At 43.1% G+C, this 14117-nt stretch overlaps 1 protein-coding gene and 1 long non-coding RNA gene across 2 annotated transcripts in view; both read left to right on the top strand.

Annotated features, from left to right (window-relative positions):
* The window catches only part of LOC138970656 (uncharacterized), a 273936-nt gene that overhangs the window by 148362 nt on the left and 111457 nt on the right, over nt 1-14117 (top strand). The gene's annotated exons all lie outside the window — the stretch shown is intronic.
* Nucleotides 2969-12187, top strand: LOC138970519 (zinc finger protein 678-like). Its single transcript, XM_070342983.1, has 4 exons — nt 2969-3036; nt 5934-6101; nt 7490-7650; nt 9704-12187. The coding sequence occupies exons 2-4, from the start codon at nt 5934-5936 to the stop codon at nt 11793-11795; spliced, it is 2421 nt and encodes an 806-aa protein (XP_070199084.1). The 5' UTR covers nt 2969-3036; the 3' UTR covers nt 11796-12187.

Below are 14117 nucleotides of genomic sequence, written 5' to 3'. Positions count from 1 at the left end.
CCTGGTTTGTGCGAGATTCTGGGTGAACTGTTCTGTAATTTTTTAACAGGGACTCTTTGTGAATCAGACCCTCTCCATATATCTTGCACTTACAAGCATAAAGCTCCCTGCAGTTGTTCTTATGGTAAACATTACCGAGTAACTTAACTTAAAAGCATAAGGAATATATTTGTTATAGTCCCTACTATTGTACTAATGAGGGAAATGTTTCTTTGCATGTCCTCAGAATACACACTAACACATGTGTATTTGCCAGCTCAAAGAGTATATTAAAACAAGAAGAGCAAACGCTCGATCGAGTCACTTTCGCAGTTCTGAATATTATATGAGGCATCAGATGGACAGGAAGAAATTGCTATTCACAACACAATACAGATGTAAATAATTTGATGTAAAGAATAATCCTATAAAGTTTGAATCAAATCCGATGAATAGTTTCAGAGATATGATATTTCAATTTTTTTCCTTCAAGACATACCTGTGACCTTGAAAAAGGTCAAAGGTCACCAAAGCAGACGTCAAAGTGTAGAGGTCACTGGGAGTCACGTTCACATAAAATTTGAGCCCGGTCACTTTTATAGTTTCCGAGAAAAGCCCAACGTTAAGTTGTGTGTTGCCGAACAGAAAAGGCTAGTTATCTCCCTTGTTTTTCTGACAACGTTCGTAAAAGGCTACAGATGTAAATACTTTAATGTAAAGAAAGCTACAGATGTAAATACTTTGATGTAAAGAATAATCCTACAAAGTTTCAATCACATCCGATGAACTTTGTCAAAGATATAAAATGTCTAATTTTTCCTTTGACGCTGACCTGTGACCTTGAAAAAGGTCAAAGGTCAACAAAACCATCGTTAAAGTGTAGAGGTCATTGGAGGTCACGACTAAACAAAATATGAGCCGGATCGCTTTGATAGTTTCCGAGAAAAGTCCAACGTTCTTCTTCTTCTTCTTCTTAGGGATAGGTAGCCAACATCAGCATGGTGATGAATCTGCTACGCTTGGGTGATGGTGGTTCCGGTCTATTGCTTGGTCAGGGGTGAAGTTCAGGGGGGGGGGGGGGGGTAGGGGGGGGGGGGATGATGGGTCAGTGGAGAGTTGCCAGCCTGGCCTGAAAGGATGCCAGGGATGGCGCTGTGGCAGTTTCTACAGGCAGGCGGTTCCACTCTGGAATGGTGCGTGGGAAGAATGTTTTCTGCCTGTAGGCTGTCCTGGAGTGGGGGATTTCGTAGGACAGAGCGTGAGTCTGCCTGGTCGTGCGCTTGGGTGGGCTTGGCTTTGGTGCGTGGTTGCTCTTCACTGCGACAAGGTCGTGGTGGACTTTGTAGAAAGTTGTTAGTCTCGCTCGCCTCCGTCTGCTCTCAAGCGTAGGCCACTCAAGGTCTTCGAGCATGTTGTTGACGCTGGAGGTCTGGCGGAAGCGATGCGACACCCATCTGGCTGCTCTTCTTTGGACCTTTTCGAGAGAGGCACTGTCTTCAGCGGTGTGTGGGTCCCATACTGGGCTGGCATACTCTAGGATGGGTCGTACTAGTGCCTTGTATGCAGCCGCCTTGACCTTCTTGTTGCTAAGCTTGATGTTGCGTCTAGCAAAGCCAAGTGCTCTGTTCGCCTTGGTGGTGATGTTGGCGATGTGGGTGTTCCACTTCAGGTCTTTGGTCAGGGTGACGCCGAGGTACTTGGCCTGGGTCTCCTCCTGGAGTTTCTGGCCGTGGAGCTGGTACTCGTATGGTAGGGTGGTACGGCGTCGGGTCATGTGTACGGTGTTGCATTTGGCAGGATGGAATGCCATCTTCCACTTCTGTTCCCAGGACGCCAGTCTGTCGAGGTCTGTTTGGAGGTTTTCTTGGTCCGCTGCTGTCTTGACGTCAGCGTGGCACGCTGTGTCGTCGGCGAAAAGTCGCGCAGTCGAGGTCAGGTCTGACGGGAGATCGTTTATGTACAGCAGGAATAGCGTCGGCCCGAGCACGGACCCTTGGGGAACGCCACTTTCCACTGGAGCTAGCTCTGAGATGGCCCCGTTGACGACGACGGACTGCTTCCTGTTGGTGAGGAAATCCTCGACCCAGGCGTTAACTTTCCCACCTATGCCGTACTGACGGAGTTTATGCACGAGTAGACTGTGGCTGACCTTGTCAAACGCGCGGGAGAAATCCAGCACTAGAAGGTCCACCTGGTGCCCTTGCTCAAGCGCGAACGAGGCCTCGTCGACAAGCCCTAGCAGCTGGGTCTCGCATGATCTTCCCCGTCGGAAGCCGTGTTGTTCAGGGCAGAGTATTTGGTGTTGTTCGCAGTAGGTGAGGATGGCGCTCACAATGATGTGCTCTAGGAGCTTGCAGGGGATAGATGTGAGGGAGATTGGTCGATAGTTCTCCGGCCTGTAACGCTCCCCTTTCTTGAACACTGGCGTTACATGGGCTAGCTTCCAGTCTGCTGGTACCACTCCCGATTTGAGAGAGGCCTGGAACAATAGTGTTAGCGCCGGTGCAAGCTCCGTCGCTACCTCTTTCAGGACGCGGGGGCTGAGTTGGTCTGGCCCACTAGCTTTGTTGGGGTTCAGGTTACGTAGGAGTTTTTCAACGCCTGGGGCCGTGATGGTGATGTCTTCGAGGGGTGGTTGTTGTGGGCTGAGAGGGGGCATGGGGCAGCGGAGCTCAAAGTCTTCTACGTTGAGTTCTTCTTTGGTGCTGAAGGCAGATTCGAACTGGCGGTTAAGGTGGTGTCTACGGACGGCCGGCCGGCCGGCCGGACAGACTAACACTGACCGATTACATAGAGTCACTTTTTCTCAAGTGACTCAAAAATAATAAGAAAAAGAACGTTATAAACCCTACATCACTGTTCATCAACAAACTTGGGCCTCATAATGTCACTGATCCTACCGAAGTTTTAGTCTATGAGTATGATCAGTGGGCCTGGGAGGTAATTCACAAAAGCCAACCGAGTTACTTCCCTTGTCAGTTTCGTTACATCCGGTGATTTGTCTTCCTGAATATCGTCTGATTTGGAAGCGATCCCAGCCAGTCACACGAAACAAACGTGCGTAAACATAGAAGAAGATAGATGCAAAACGTTTCTATGATATCGGTTGGAGAGAAGTGTGCATTAAACGCTTTTTCTCAAACAAACAAACAAACAAAAATTAACTGAACACAAAACAATACTGTAAAATTCAAGAAGAGTGTCCCGAACCTCCGTCAACCGTCCGCTGTGTATCTTCCTTGAATATGAAATTAAGATTTATGGAATAATTCGAACATAACTTGAATTTGGGACCGGATCGGGTGGTGAGGCAGATCTCTTTTCTTCGTACTAATTGCATATTTATATATATATTCAGTTGTTGTTTGTGAGAAGGGACCTGTTGTCTCTAAACGAACCAAACAAAACAAAACAACCAGCAGCATGATTGCCAATTGACAATGCAAATGCAACTGGGATATTTATGTTGCAGTGGGCTAATTTGATTTCATGTAGCCACGTACCATTGAGGTGTTTGATGTGTGCGTTCATTGGATTTGGACTGCTTATCATGCTCAATCTCACAACGTTCTTGCAATTAATGAACTGAAAACTGTGTCATGAAGTCATAGCATGTATCCCTTGCATTAAGAATGTGTTTGCTAGCTAATGCTGTATGTCATCAACTGAGTGGTTAGTTGAAAACAAAAACATGTCAATTGTTAGTATCATCAGTGCCTAATGGCGATTGTGATAGAACTTTTACTTTTCTTGTTATTAGAACACATAATGTTTATAACTGAGCCCAAAGTTCTGATGTTCTTCTTCTTCTTCTTCTTCCATATTGTGACCACGGTCATTTTGGCTGACCATTATGTCACATTGTGGAGGGTTGCAGATTCCAAGGAGTGAGAAAAAAAAAAAAAAAAAAAAAAAAAAAAAAAAAAAAAAAAAAAAAAAAAAAAAAAAACAACCTAGCTAGAATCTACTGGGGGCTGGGGAGTTCCTGCACAATGCAGGAACTCGACTCCTGCGCAGTGCAGGAGTCTGGGGCCTGGGGGTGTGAGAGGAGGAGGGATGAAGGGGTCTCGTTCCAGTCCCTGATTGTTCTTGGGAGGAAGCTGTTCTTTCTGTAGTTTGTTCTCGCTGGGATCCGCTTGAATTGCTGTCTCTCTGTGGGGACTCCTCTTCTAGCCCTTGGGGCGAGTAGGTGTAGCTCCTCGCACCTCACATGTGCGGATCCCGATGTGATCTTCTTCAGCATGGAGAGCCTGGCCTCTTTCCTGCGTTCTTCTAGCGAGGGCCACTCTAGTTCGTTGAGCATGTCGTCCACGCTGGCCGTCTGTTTGTGTCTGTTGAGAACAAAACGAGCTGCCCTACGCTGCACTTTTTCAATCTGACTGACCTCTTTGATCTTGTGCGGGTCCCAGACTGTGCAAGCGTACTCGACTATTGGTCGGACAAGTGATTTGTAGGCTAGTTCTTTTGTCTTTGGAGATCCGATTTTCAGGTTTCTCCTCAGCATGCCTAGTGCACTGTTGGCTTTGGCACACACGTTGTTGATGTGTTTGTCCCAACCTGCATCTTTCTGAATGGTGACGCCCAGGTATTTGATGGCGTCCACCGACTCCAGCTGGTGGTCATGGAGCACGTAGTCGTGGGGCTTGGTTGTTCTGCTTCGAGTCATTGGGAGGGTGTTGCATTTGTCAGGATGGAATGACATTTCCCACTCTTCTTCCCATGCTTCTAAGCTTCGCAGATCGTCCTGGAGACTCTCGTGGTCTTGTTGAGAAGTCACTGGCCTGTTCAGCATGGTGTCGTCTGCAAACAGGCGCGAGCTTGAAGTGACTCTGTCCGGTAGGTCATTGATGTAGGCTAGGAAGAGGCATGGGCCCAGCACAGATCCTTGGGGTACTCCTGACTTGACGTCAGTATAGTCAGACTCTGCCCCTTCCACGACGACTGACTGGCGGCGCCCACTGAGGAAGCTCCCGATCCAGTCGTTGACCTTTCCTCGGACACCATAGTGGTGGAGTTTATGGCACAGTAAGCTGTGGTTGACTTTGTCAAATGCCTTGGCAAAATCCATGACAACTATATTAGTCTGGAGGCTTTTTTCTAAGTTGGTTGTGAGTTCCTCAAAGAGTTCAAGCAGTTGGGTTTCACATGAACGACCTTTTCTGAACCCATGTTTGACCTCCCTTGTTCAGATGCAGGCATCATGACTCATTAACCCCCCTCAACAGATATGAGGCACTGACTGTTGATTCAATCATTCCAATTTGGAATAATAGTTTTAAGAACTCAACTGCATTCATGACTTACACTCAGGCATGGGAATTGTCCGCCGAAAGGCAAATTTCCGCCCAAATGTTTTTTTGTTTTTTGAAAAAGCAAAAGTGTCCGCCGAAAAAATAAATGGGAGAGGCAAAAATGGTTCTGAAAACTGAATTTAATGGCAAATTTGGAGCTCAGATGACACCAAATTGCACAATTTGGGTTCTTTGAAGAAAAAAATGTCCGGGGGGCATGCGGACCCCCTAGTAAGGCTAAGTGCTTCGCGCTGTCGACTTTGATATTACTTACAAATTTTCAGCCGTTTTTACTTTTTTCAATTCCCATGCCTGTACACTACTTTGTATGTGTGTCACAGTGTGAAGACTACTCCATTTTGCGCAGTTAGCTTTGAGATTTTTAGTGTGATATGATGCACCACTTTCAAAGGATTAATCAGAATTATGCTGAAAACTGGAAAAGTTCAAATTTTAAAATACTGTACATACATGTATGTATGTATGATGAAAACAAGCAGGGTTGGGGGTACCTGATATAGGCTGCCTCCCTGTTTATGACTGAAGATTGATAGAACTTAGAAGCTTCGTTCATTCAGGTGTAGCATACTTTCATTCTTGTTGCTTTGTTATTGATTCATAGTGAAAATGAATACATTAATTTTATGAATACTGTTGATGCAGATGGAACACAGTTTCCTCAACATCAGTAGAACATCTACCCCAAATACCAGTACCTGGGACGGCGGGACACTCAACTCCCGGGCCACAAATGTCGAGGACCTAAGGAGCTGGATCAAGACAGAAAAATCAGACAGCAGACTGACCAATCATCGTCCTGAAACTACAAGTGTAATTATGGAATTATTTTGCTTTTTTGACAGACACATGGGGTAATATGGGGTATGTGATTGGATCACATCGCCTTCATCCCTGACTCGCAATCGTTAGGCTTGTCTGGTTAAAATATTAGACCTTAATTGTCATCACGCTGAAAATGCAATATGCAGCTGTTTATGTTATAAAATGGGTAACTTAAAATGACATGAAGTACGTCTGTGTTCTCTGCGACTCTCTTAGTCTTATCTATGGTAACCTAATTTAGAACTAATTTAGTCACATATATAATTATAAAAAGTGACTGTCTGTAAGGCTTACTGATTAGAATTAAGGGGAAAAGTATCACATTATAAAGTTATGCGGTTAAAAAATATGGTTAGTGTTCTGAAATCAAAATTGTTAAAGTAAAGTTATTCAACTTATTGTCATACTGCATCATCTATCTCTGAAATCCAACCTGTAATTAATTACTTTGGCTACATGCATGCACAGAATACATGAACTCAGAGATTTCCTACTCATATTTTTTTCACAAAATCTTTTGAAAGGGTGATTCTTTGATGTTACATGGATTTTCTTTTCTTGTTTGTACATGTCATATTTCCAGTTCCACTAGCAAACGATTGTGTAGTCTTAAGATTTGTTTTTTTCTTGGATGAGACTAGAGTATTACCACATAGGATTGAACATCTTTTCATTTATTTTTGGTGGGTAGCTTCATATCCACGTTGAGTAATTCTAGCCTCAATGTCCTGTGAGTTGAGTTATTCTTAAGCTTGAAACTGTGGACAAAAAAGTTTGACGACCTTGTCTTGTAATTTATTAAGGAGATTTCTATGGGTAATGGGTGTAATGGGTGAGCGTGTGCCGGGCTGTCTGTGTCTACATTTGTATTTTATGTATTTTTGTTGTTATTGGCATGTCACCTTTTTACTTTCGTGCATGAGTACCAAAGATTAAAGAGTTTTTACCCCACCTTTTTTGCCTCACCATTTTGTTTCTCTTTATTAAATATTTTAAGTACATCATCTTGACATGAATGTTACTCTTCCGGCTTTTGCCGGATTTCCGGTTTTTGAAAAAATCTGAAGCCGGAAATTCCGGTTTTCCGGGTTTTCAAAAAAAAAGAAGAAAAAAAGCTTCGTTTCGCTAAGTTGAAATAACAAGCAGCGGTTCCGATCCGACTTTTGACACCGGTTTGCGTGCTTTCTTGGTTCGCTCCCTTGGATTTGCCGCCATCTTGCTTATTATGATTTGGTTTCGTCAGTGTCCAGAAACTTTCTTTCAAACTTGAGCATTTTGGACCCCTGCCTTTCAGGTTTTTTGATTTTTCCCAGTAACACCCATGTCTTGACCAAAAATATTCTAAACAAACTATTTTAGTTTTATTGTGTCTTTAGCAATGCAACAAGCAAGGCTCAAAGAAAAGCAGACCACCTTTGCTGGCTGAGGAAACAAAGATCAGTTTTGTCGCGTCTGAGGAGACGTGGACCCTCTGGCAAAACCTGAGCAAGGAGCATTCACTGGATGATCGACAACTGGCCGCACTCCTTGTGAAGCAGTAAGTGGCATGTTTTTTTGTGACCTCAATCTTTTATATGTGGATTTTGGCAAGTGTCACATCAAGAAGTAAATACGACAAGCGCAATAGTCTAGTGACTAAGGCTGTACCTTATGGGTTAAGGGTGGAGATATTCCAATCACCCAGGTTGAATAATGTGCTGACCAGCTTATGCCTTATCCCCCACTGTTCGTAGATACAAGCACAGTCCAGATATGTATGAAAAAGATTCAGTAGTCCATGTCAGAGTTGGCTGGGTTATACAAACGAAAATATAACCAGCAACCATCCCCCAAAACCGAGTGTGGCTGTCTGAAAGGGAGGAAGAGCAGTCACACACATGAAAACCTACTAGTGCAAAAAAGGAGTGCACATGGGAGTTGCAGCGCATACACGCAGAAGAAGGAGTAGAAAAGTTTACACAAACTCCCACATAGCACGCAGAACACAGCAAGTTGCATTCAGTCTCAATATACCGTAGACCATGTTCAATTTTCTTAAAACAAAAGTCCTTGAGTAAATTGTGCCAATCAGAATGTGATGCTACATATTTGTGCATGAAGCTGAATCCTCTTCCATGACTGTGTTGCAGTGCATTAGCAATGGTTGCTCGCACCTCTTTCGTGTTACAGTGGAACCCACCTTTTAAGACCTCCAAGAATCTGTGAAAATCAGGTCTTTAAAAGGAGGGAGTCTTAAAATGCGGGTAAATATACAGAGGTTATGAGCAAACAATCTGAGAAAACATGGTGAAAGGGAGTGAGTCCTAAATGCGGGGGTCCTAAAAGGGGGGTTCCACTGCAGTGAGATTTTTGATTCAAAGCTATTTCTGTTCTGCTGACATTCTGTTCTCGGTATTATTGCCATAGCCAATTTGGACTTTCTTTCAATTTTATCAAAAAGATTTCTTAAAAAAAACCAGATTTGTAGAAATCATGCCTCAAAAGTTTCTTCAGTGAAACAATGGATCTTGAACAAGGTTTTAAAATATGCGCCTATAATCAGAGCAACATAACCTGGCTCTAATGACCAACATTACAGTGATATTAGGTGTACAGTATTTGTTACCATACCCTGCCTGCATTGAAAAAACATGGATTTCAGCATTAGTTTTTCACTAACTGAGTGATCTTTCATTCAGTCATCATTTGTAAGTTCTCTTGATTATTTAATTATTGGTTAGTTTCTTAGGTTGTTTAGGGTTTAGTTAATTAGATGAATAGTTTTGTGAATTTAAATCTCCACAGCGTATGATATTTTCTCTGTTCTTTTTCTGTTGCATTTAGTCAAGTTTTGACTAAATGTTTTAACATAGATGGGGAATCGAGACCAGGGTGGTGTGTGTGTGTGTGTGTGTGTGTGTGTGTGTGTGTGTGTGTGTGTGTGTGTGTGTGTGTGTGTGTGTGTGTGTGTGTGTGTGTGTGTTTGTGTGTGTGTGTGTAGAGCGATTGAGAGAAAACTACTGGACCGATCTTTATGAAATTTCAAAAGAGAGTTCCTGAGTATGATATCCCCAGACTTTTTATTTCTTTTTTTCGATAAATGTCTTTGATGACGTCGTATCTGGCTTTTTGTAAAAGTTGAGGCAGCACTGTCACGCCCTTATTTTTTAATCAAATTGATTGAAATTTTGGTCAAGCAATCTTCGACTAAGTCCAGACTAGGGGATTGAGTTTCAGCTCGGCAGCGTAAAAATTATTTAATTAGTTTGCTCATTAAAGTTCTCATTAAAATCAAATTTTCACTAACAGATTTAAACATGATTGCATCGAATTCCTCAATTTCTCCTGAATTAAAAAAAATATACATATGTCATGTGTACTCTAAAGATATCCTGAGAATTTCAGAAAATAGGTTAAGTAAGTACTGCGTGCGCAATCTGCGGGCGGAGACAAGCGTGACCTGTCTTGGTCTTTGGGTGTGGTTAGTCAAAACTATCTTTATAAAGTCTCGGCGATGACTGTTTTTTTTTTTATTAATCTTTTACTTTGATGCGGACAGCTTGACTAAATGATTTTATATCGCTTCACGTGACTTGTTTGGTTTGCTTCAGGCATGGAGACAAAGCACAGGAGACCGTGTGTTCTTCTTGTCACTCACCACTTGGCCACTTCTGCTCGAAATGCTTCATCCTGGTTCCAAACCCTGGGTGTGAAGAGGTCCCCAACACTTCCACCATCACTTTCGACAGTGATGCTGAAACTAGTGGCAGGGAAGACATGTTTGACGTTGAACTGGAAGAAATCACCCAGCCCATTACAGCTGGGACAGTGGAAGAAGGACAGACTTCAAAGGAAGAGGCTATTGTTCCAAAAGTGGAACCAGAAACCTCGGACCCTGACGAGCTGTGGGATGGCTTTATAGCTCAGGGAAAAGGGATCGTAGCTTGTTCTTTTTGTGACGTTTCCTTTCCGTCAATCAAAGGTCTGACCAAGCACACAGCCATACATATAAGTCCACAGTGGCAGAGGGAGCACCGACCAGAACCTCGCCGAACCAGTCGTCGCCAAAAAAACATTCCAAACTATTGCAACGCAGAGGAGGACACTTGGACTGAACCTGTAGATATCAGAGAGAACATATCTGCCACGACCGACACAACAAAAAAGTCTATCAAATGCATATTTTGTGGTACCGAGTACAAGAAAGCTGTCTCTCTTACAAAGCACTTGCAGAAGCACCTGAAGAAAAACGCCTTCAAATGTTGTGTCTGCGTAAAATTCTTTGATTCTGTTGGAGAACTGGACTTGCACCTCAGGTCACACCCCACAAGCAAGTTCCATTGTGATGGTGAGGCATCTGTTGAAAATAAATCCCATCAGTGTAGGATCTGTGGAATTAGGTTCCGCTATCTAGGATTTCTGGCAAACCACGCTCAAAAGCACTCAGAGCCTAATCCATTCTGGTGCTCAGCGTGTGAGAGTGGGTTTCAGTACTTGGCAGATTATACTGGGCACCATTGCCAGACCACAGAAGAGAAGCCAGAACTGCAGGCAGAACAAACACACGCCTTGCAGGATTTTAGCTCTGATGACATCTCTCTGGAACCGGTTTTTGACAATCCCGGTTTGTCTGGCTCTGACGGTATATTTCTGAGTTCCACAAAGGGCCACTCAGAACAGTTGAACAATCAGCAAGCTGTGACGGGTGATACACAAGGAGCGATTGTAGATGCTAACTTAACAGTTGAACAGCAGCAACCCACTGCTGTCGGGGTTGAGGAACATGAAGCGCTCAGAAGAAAGAATAATAAAAGGTTTGTAAGGGGAAGTAAATTCAACAAGGGTGGAGCTTTCAAATGCCCTGACTGTCCCTCTTCTTTCAAATACGCAAGTTACCTGAAGATCCATTCCCAAAAGCACACAGGTCGGAACGCCTTCTCCTGCTCTCACTGTGAACTGACGTTTCCATCTAAGAAGCAACTGCTGACACACCAAGAGAGAGTCCACTGGGGGTCTGCGCCCATCACCTGCCAGGAGTGTGGCCGTGTGGTGAAGAGCATGCTGATGCTTGATGAGCACATGCGCCTCCACACTGGCGAGCTGCCCTTTGAGTGTCAGATCTGTGGGGAGAAGTTTAGGACCCATGCAGCTGTATCAGTGCACCGCCGCGCCCATAAAACTGACTTGTTAACTTGCAAAGAGTGCGGAGCCACCTTCACAGACTATGCTGTCTACAAAACACACATGGAAGAGCATGCTGGTATTAAGCCTCACCTGTGTTCCATGTGTGGTGATGCATTCGCCCTGCGTCATAACCTGAAGAAACACATGCTCAAGCACGGCCAGAAGCAGTTCATCTGCGAACATTGCGGTCATGCATTCTACACTGCTGGGGAGCACAAACTACACGTCATGAGGCACCTGGGCATCAAACCCTTCACTTGTGAACTCTGTGACAAAAGCTTTATCCGGAAAGAAAAACTGAACCGTCACCACATCAGCGTTCATCTTCGGGAAAAGCCTTTCAAGTGTAAGTTATGTCCGCTTGCATATTCTGATGTGTCACGGTTGAATGAACACTTCAGGGCTATACACACGAATGAAAGGCCGTACAAATGTCCTGTTTGTGGAAAAGCTTTTGCCAAGTCAGGATGTCGTCAGGCTCATCTTAGAATACACAAGCGTGAGGGGAAGTTTTTGTAGACAGGAGGTGCTAAGCTCATATCCACATACATACCTATAAACAGAATTGAGTTTTCGTCAGACAGGATTTGCCAAGTTCACGTTCACATCAATAAACATGAAGGAAAGTTTCCTTGGACAGGATTTATTAGGTTTCTTTGGACATAATATGCCAAGTTCATCTTCCCAAGCATAAGTATGAAAGGAAGTTTCCTTACACAGGATTTACCAGGTTCATTTTCAAATCCATAAATGTGAACGAAAATGTCCGTAGACACGACTTGCTATGCTCATCTTCGCATGTATAAACGTGAAGTGAAGTTTCAAAAGACAGGATCCGACAGGTTCATCTTTGCATACATGCAAGTGAAGTGAAATTTTTGGAGATGGGAGTTGCTGGGCTGATCTTTCTTTACATATGGGTCATTCCAAAAAGCTGGCACAAAATGTGGGACAACAGAGAAAAAAAAAAAGTGTTGTAAATAAAAAATTCTTGCATTGCATATGGAAGAGGAGTGTATGAGTGACAATAAAATTCTAGTTTGAAGATAAGTTACAGCTTGATGCCCACATGGGAGGCAGTTGAATTTGTGTCGTCAGCAAAATGTCTATTGTAACATGGAAACCAAATGACAATGAATTAACAACAAAATGACTGTTTCAAATTGCCAAAATTACTTTATTCTTTTTAACATTGACAAAATAACAGCAAACAAACTGAAATAAGTGAAAATACAACATACATGTATATACATCTGAGTACATTATCATGACCTTGAATCTTTACTTATTTGACATAGAAAACTTTTTTCTTTAAGTTTTTCTCTCAGTATAATGAATCACAAGAGAACACAATCATGTTGCATAATAATATGATTCTTTGAATAGAAGAACCCAGGTCAATTAAAAAAGAGGGAGAAGCAAATATAGCCTTTTATACTATGTCTTTAAAAAAAAGTATGTCTATCGTAACATGGAAACCAAAAACAAAGAATCGATTCTCTAACAGCTACCTTCTGATAAGTTACACTCCAATTTTAAACTAGCATACTTTCTATTCAATAGGGTTTTTTTTTACATTTACATTCAGATCCGAAAGCATCTGGTATAGCTTTACCAGCACCACCCTTGCTCCAAGGCCGTGGAATTTTATTTGGAAAACTAGTCAAAGCGAAATGAAATTCCACGACCTGGGAGCAAGGTTGGTGCTGGAACTGTCTTCACAATGTCATTAGCAGTGATCCATGCAGAGTCCGCCCAAGTGTAGTTTTTCTCATTTCCCTTTTCCTTGTCCAGGTAAGTCACTTTCAGCTCTTCGCCGTCAACCTCGGTCACCTTCGCATAAAAACGCACTGTGCGGTTTCTCCCCCCAACAGCCACCAAGCAGAAATCTCCAACGGATGGAGGGGCTTTAGTGTGGGGCTCATCAATGTGGGCAGGGTGGGGCTCATCAGGGTGGGGCTCATCGGGGTGGGGCTCATCAGGGTGGGGCTCATCGGGGTGGGGCTCATCAGGGTGGGGCTCATCAGGGTGGGCAGGGTGGGGCTCATCAGTGTCGTCAGGTGCTTGCTGGTTGATTATGCGGCCATTGGCTGGTTTGAGAGTTTTCGTGGTCCATTGGCCCACGACCCAGTAGTGCACAGAAGTGAAAACATTGTCTTCCAGTTAGGCAAGACAGTCAGTTCAATATTTTCAATAAAAATTATGTTTTTAAATTTAGAAATGGAAATATGCATGTTTAAATTAATTAGTGAATACAAGAAGAAGTCATACAACTAGCTAAAACAGTCAGCACGTTACTTTGAGGAAATGTCAAATGATCGTAACCAGAAACCAGTAGTGCACAGAAGAAGTGAAAACATTGTCTTCCAGTTACGCGAGACTTCCGGTGAAACGCTCATTGAAAACAAGTGAATATCAATTGACAGGGCTAAAAAAACCATGCAAGTTATTTCATCAAAACTGCACATTTAACAGCCAGACCTTTCCTTAAGCGTTTTAAATGTGAGAAAATCGTAAAGTGGTCATAATCTGGAGTCTTTCGTAACAAGAAAACGTGTTGTCAAAAACTAAAATGGCGACCTTGTTTCCAGTTACGATACACGGAGGAGCAAAGAATTTCGGCTAAAAAAAAATGCAAACGACACCCATCAATCCTAAAAATGGCTTTCCGAATTTATTTCAACATCAAACAATAATTTCGTAGCAAGCAATTTCAAGAGAAGTTGTTTACATGTTCAAATTCAAAGGAAAATCAGTGTCAAGGGTGAATCAACATTCCAAGACTCGGGACAAGAGACATTTTCGAAGTCAATTGGAGAACTTCACATGGTGAATTTGCGA

Source organism: Littorina saxatilis, linkage group LG1 (genome assembly GCF_037325665.1).
Source record: "Littorina saxatilis isolate snail1 linkage group LG1, US_GU_Lsax_2.0, whole genome shotgun sequence".
NCBI classification, from domain to species: domain Eukaryota; kingdom Metazoa; phylum Mollusca; class Gastropoda; order Littorinimorpha; family Littorinidae; genus Littorina; species Littorina saxatilis.
The sequence above is the reverse complement of the archived record's forward strand: the minus strand, read 5'-3'. Positions and strand labels throughout refer to the sequence as shown.

What these genes read in the sequence shown, in the direction of transcription:
- LOC138970519 (XM_070342983.1), top strand. Translation starts at nt 5,934, where the DNA reads ATGGAACACAGTTTCCTCAACATCAGTAGAACATCTACCCCAAATACC. An exon ending in ATCGTCCTGAAACTACAAGT is followed by an intron (nt 6,102 to 7,489) that starts GTAATTATGGAA and finishes TTGTGTCTTTAG; the next exon opens with CAATGCAACAAGCAAGGCTC. An exon ending in GCCGCACTCCTTGTGAAGCA is followed by an intron (nt 7,651 to 9,703) that starts GTAAGTGGCATG and finishes GGTTTGCTTCAG; the next exon opens with GCATGGAGACAAAGCACAGG.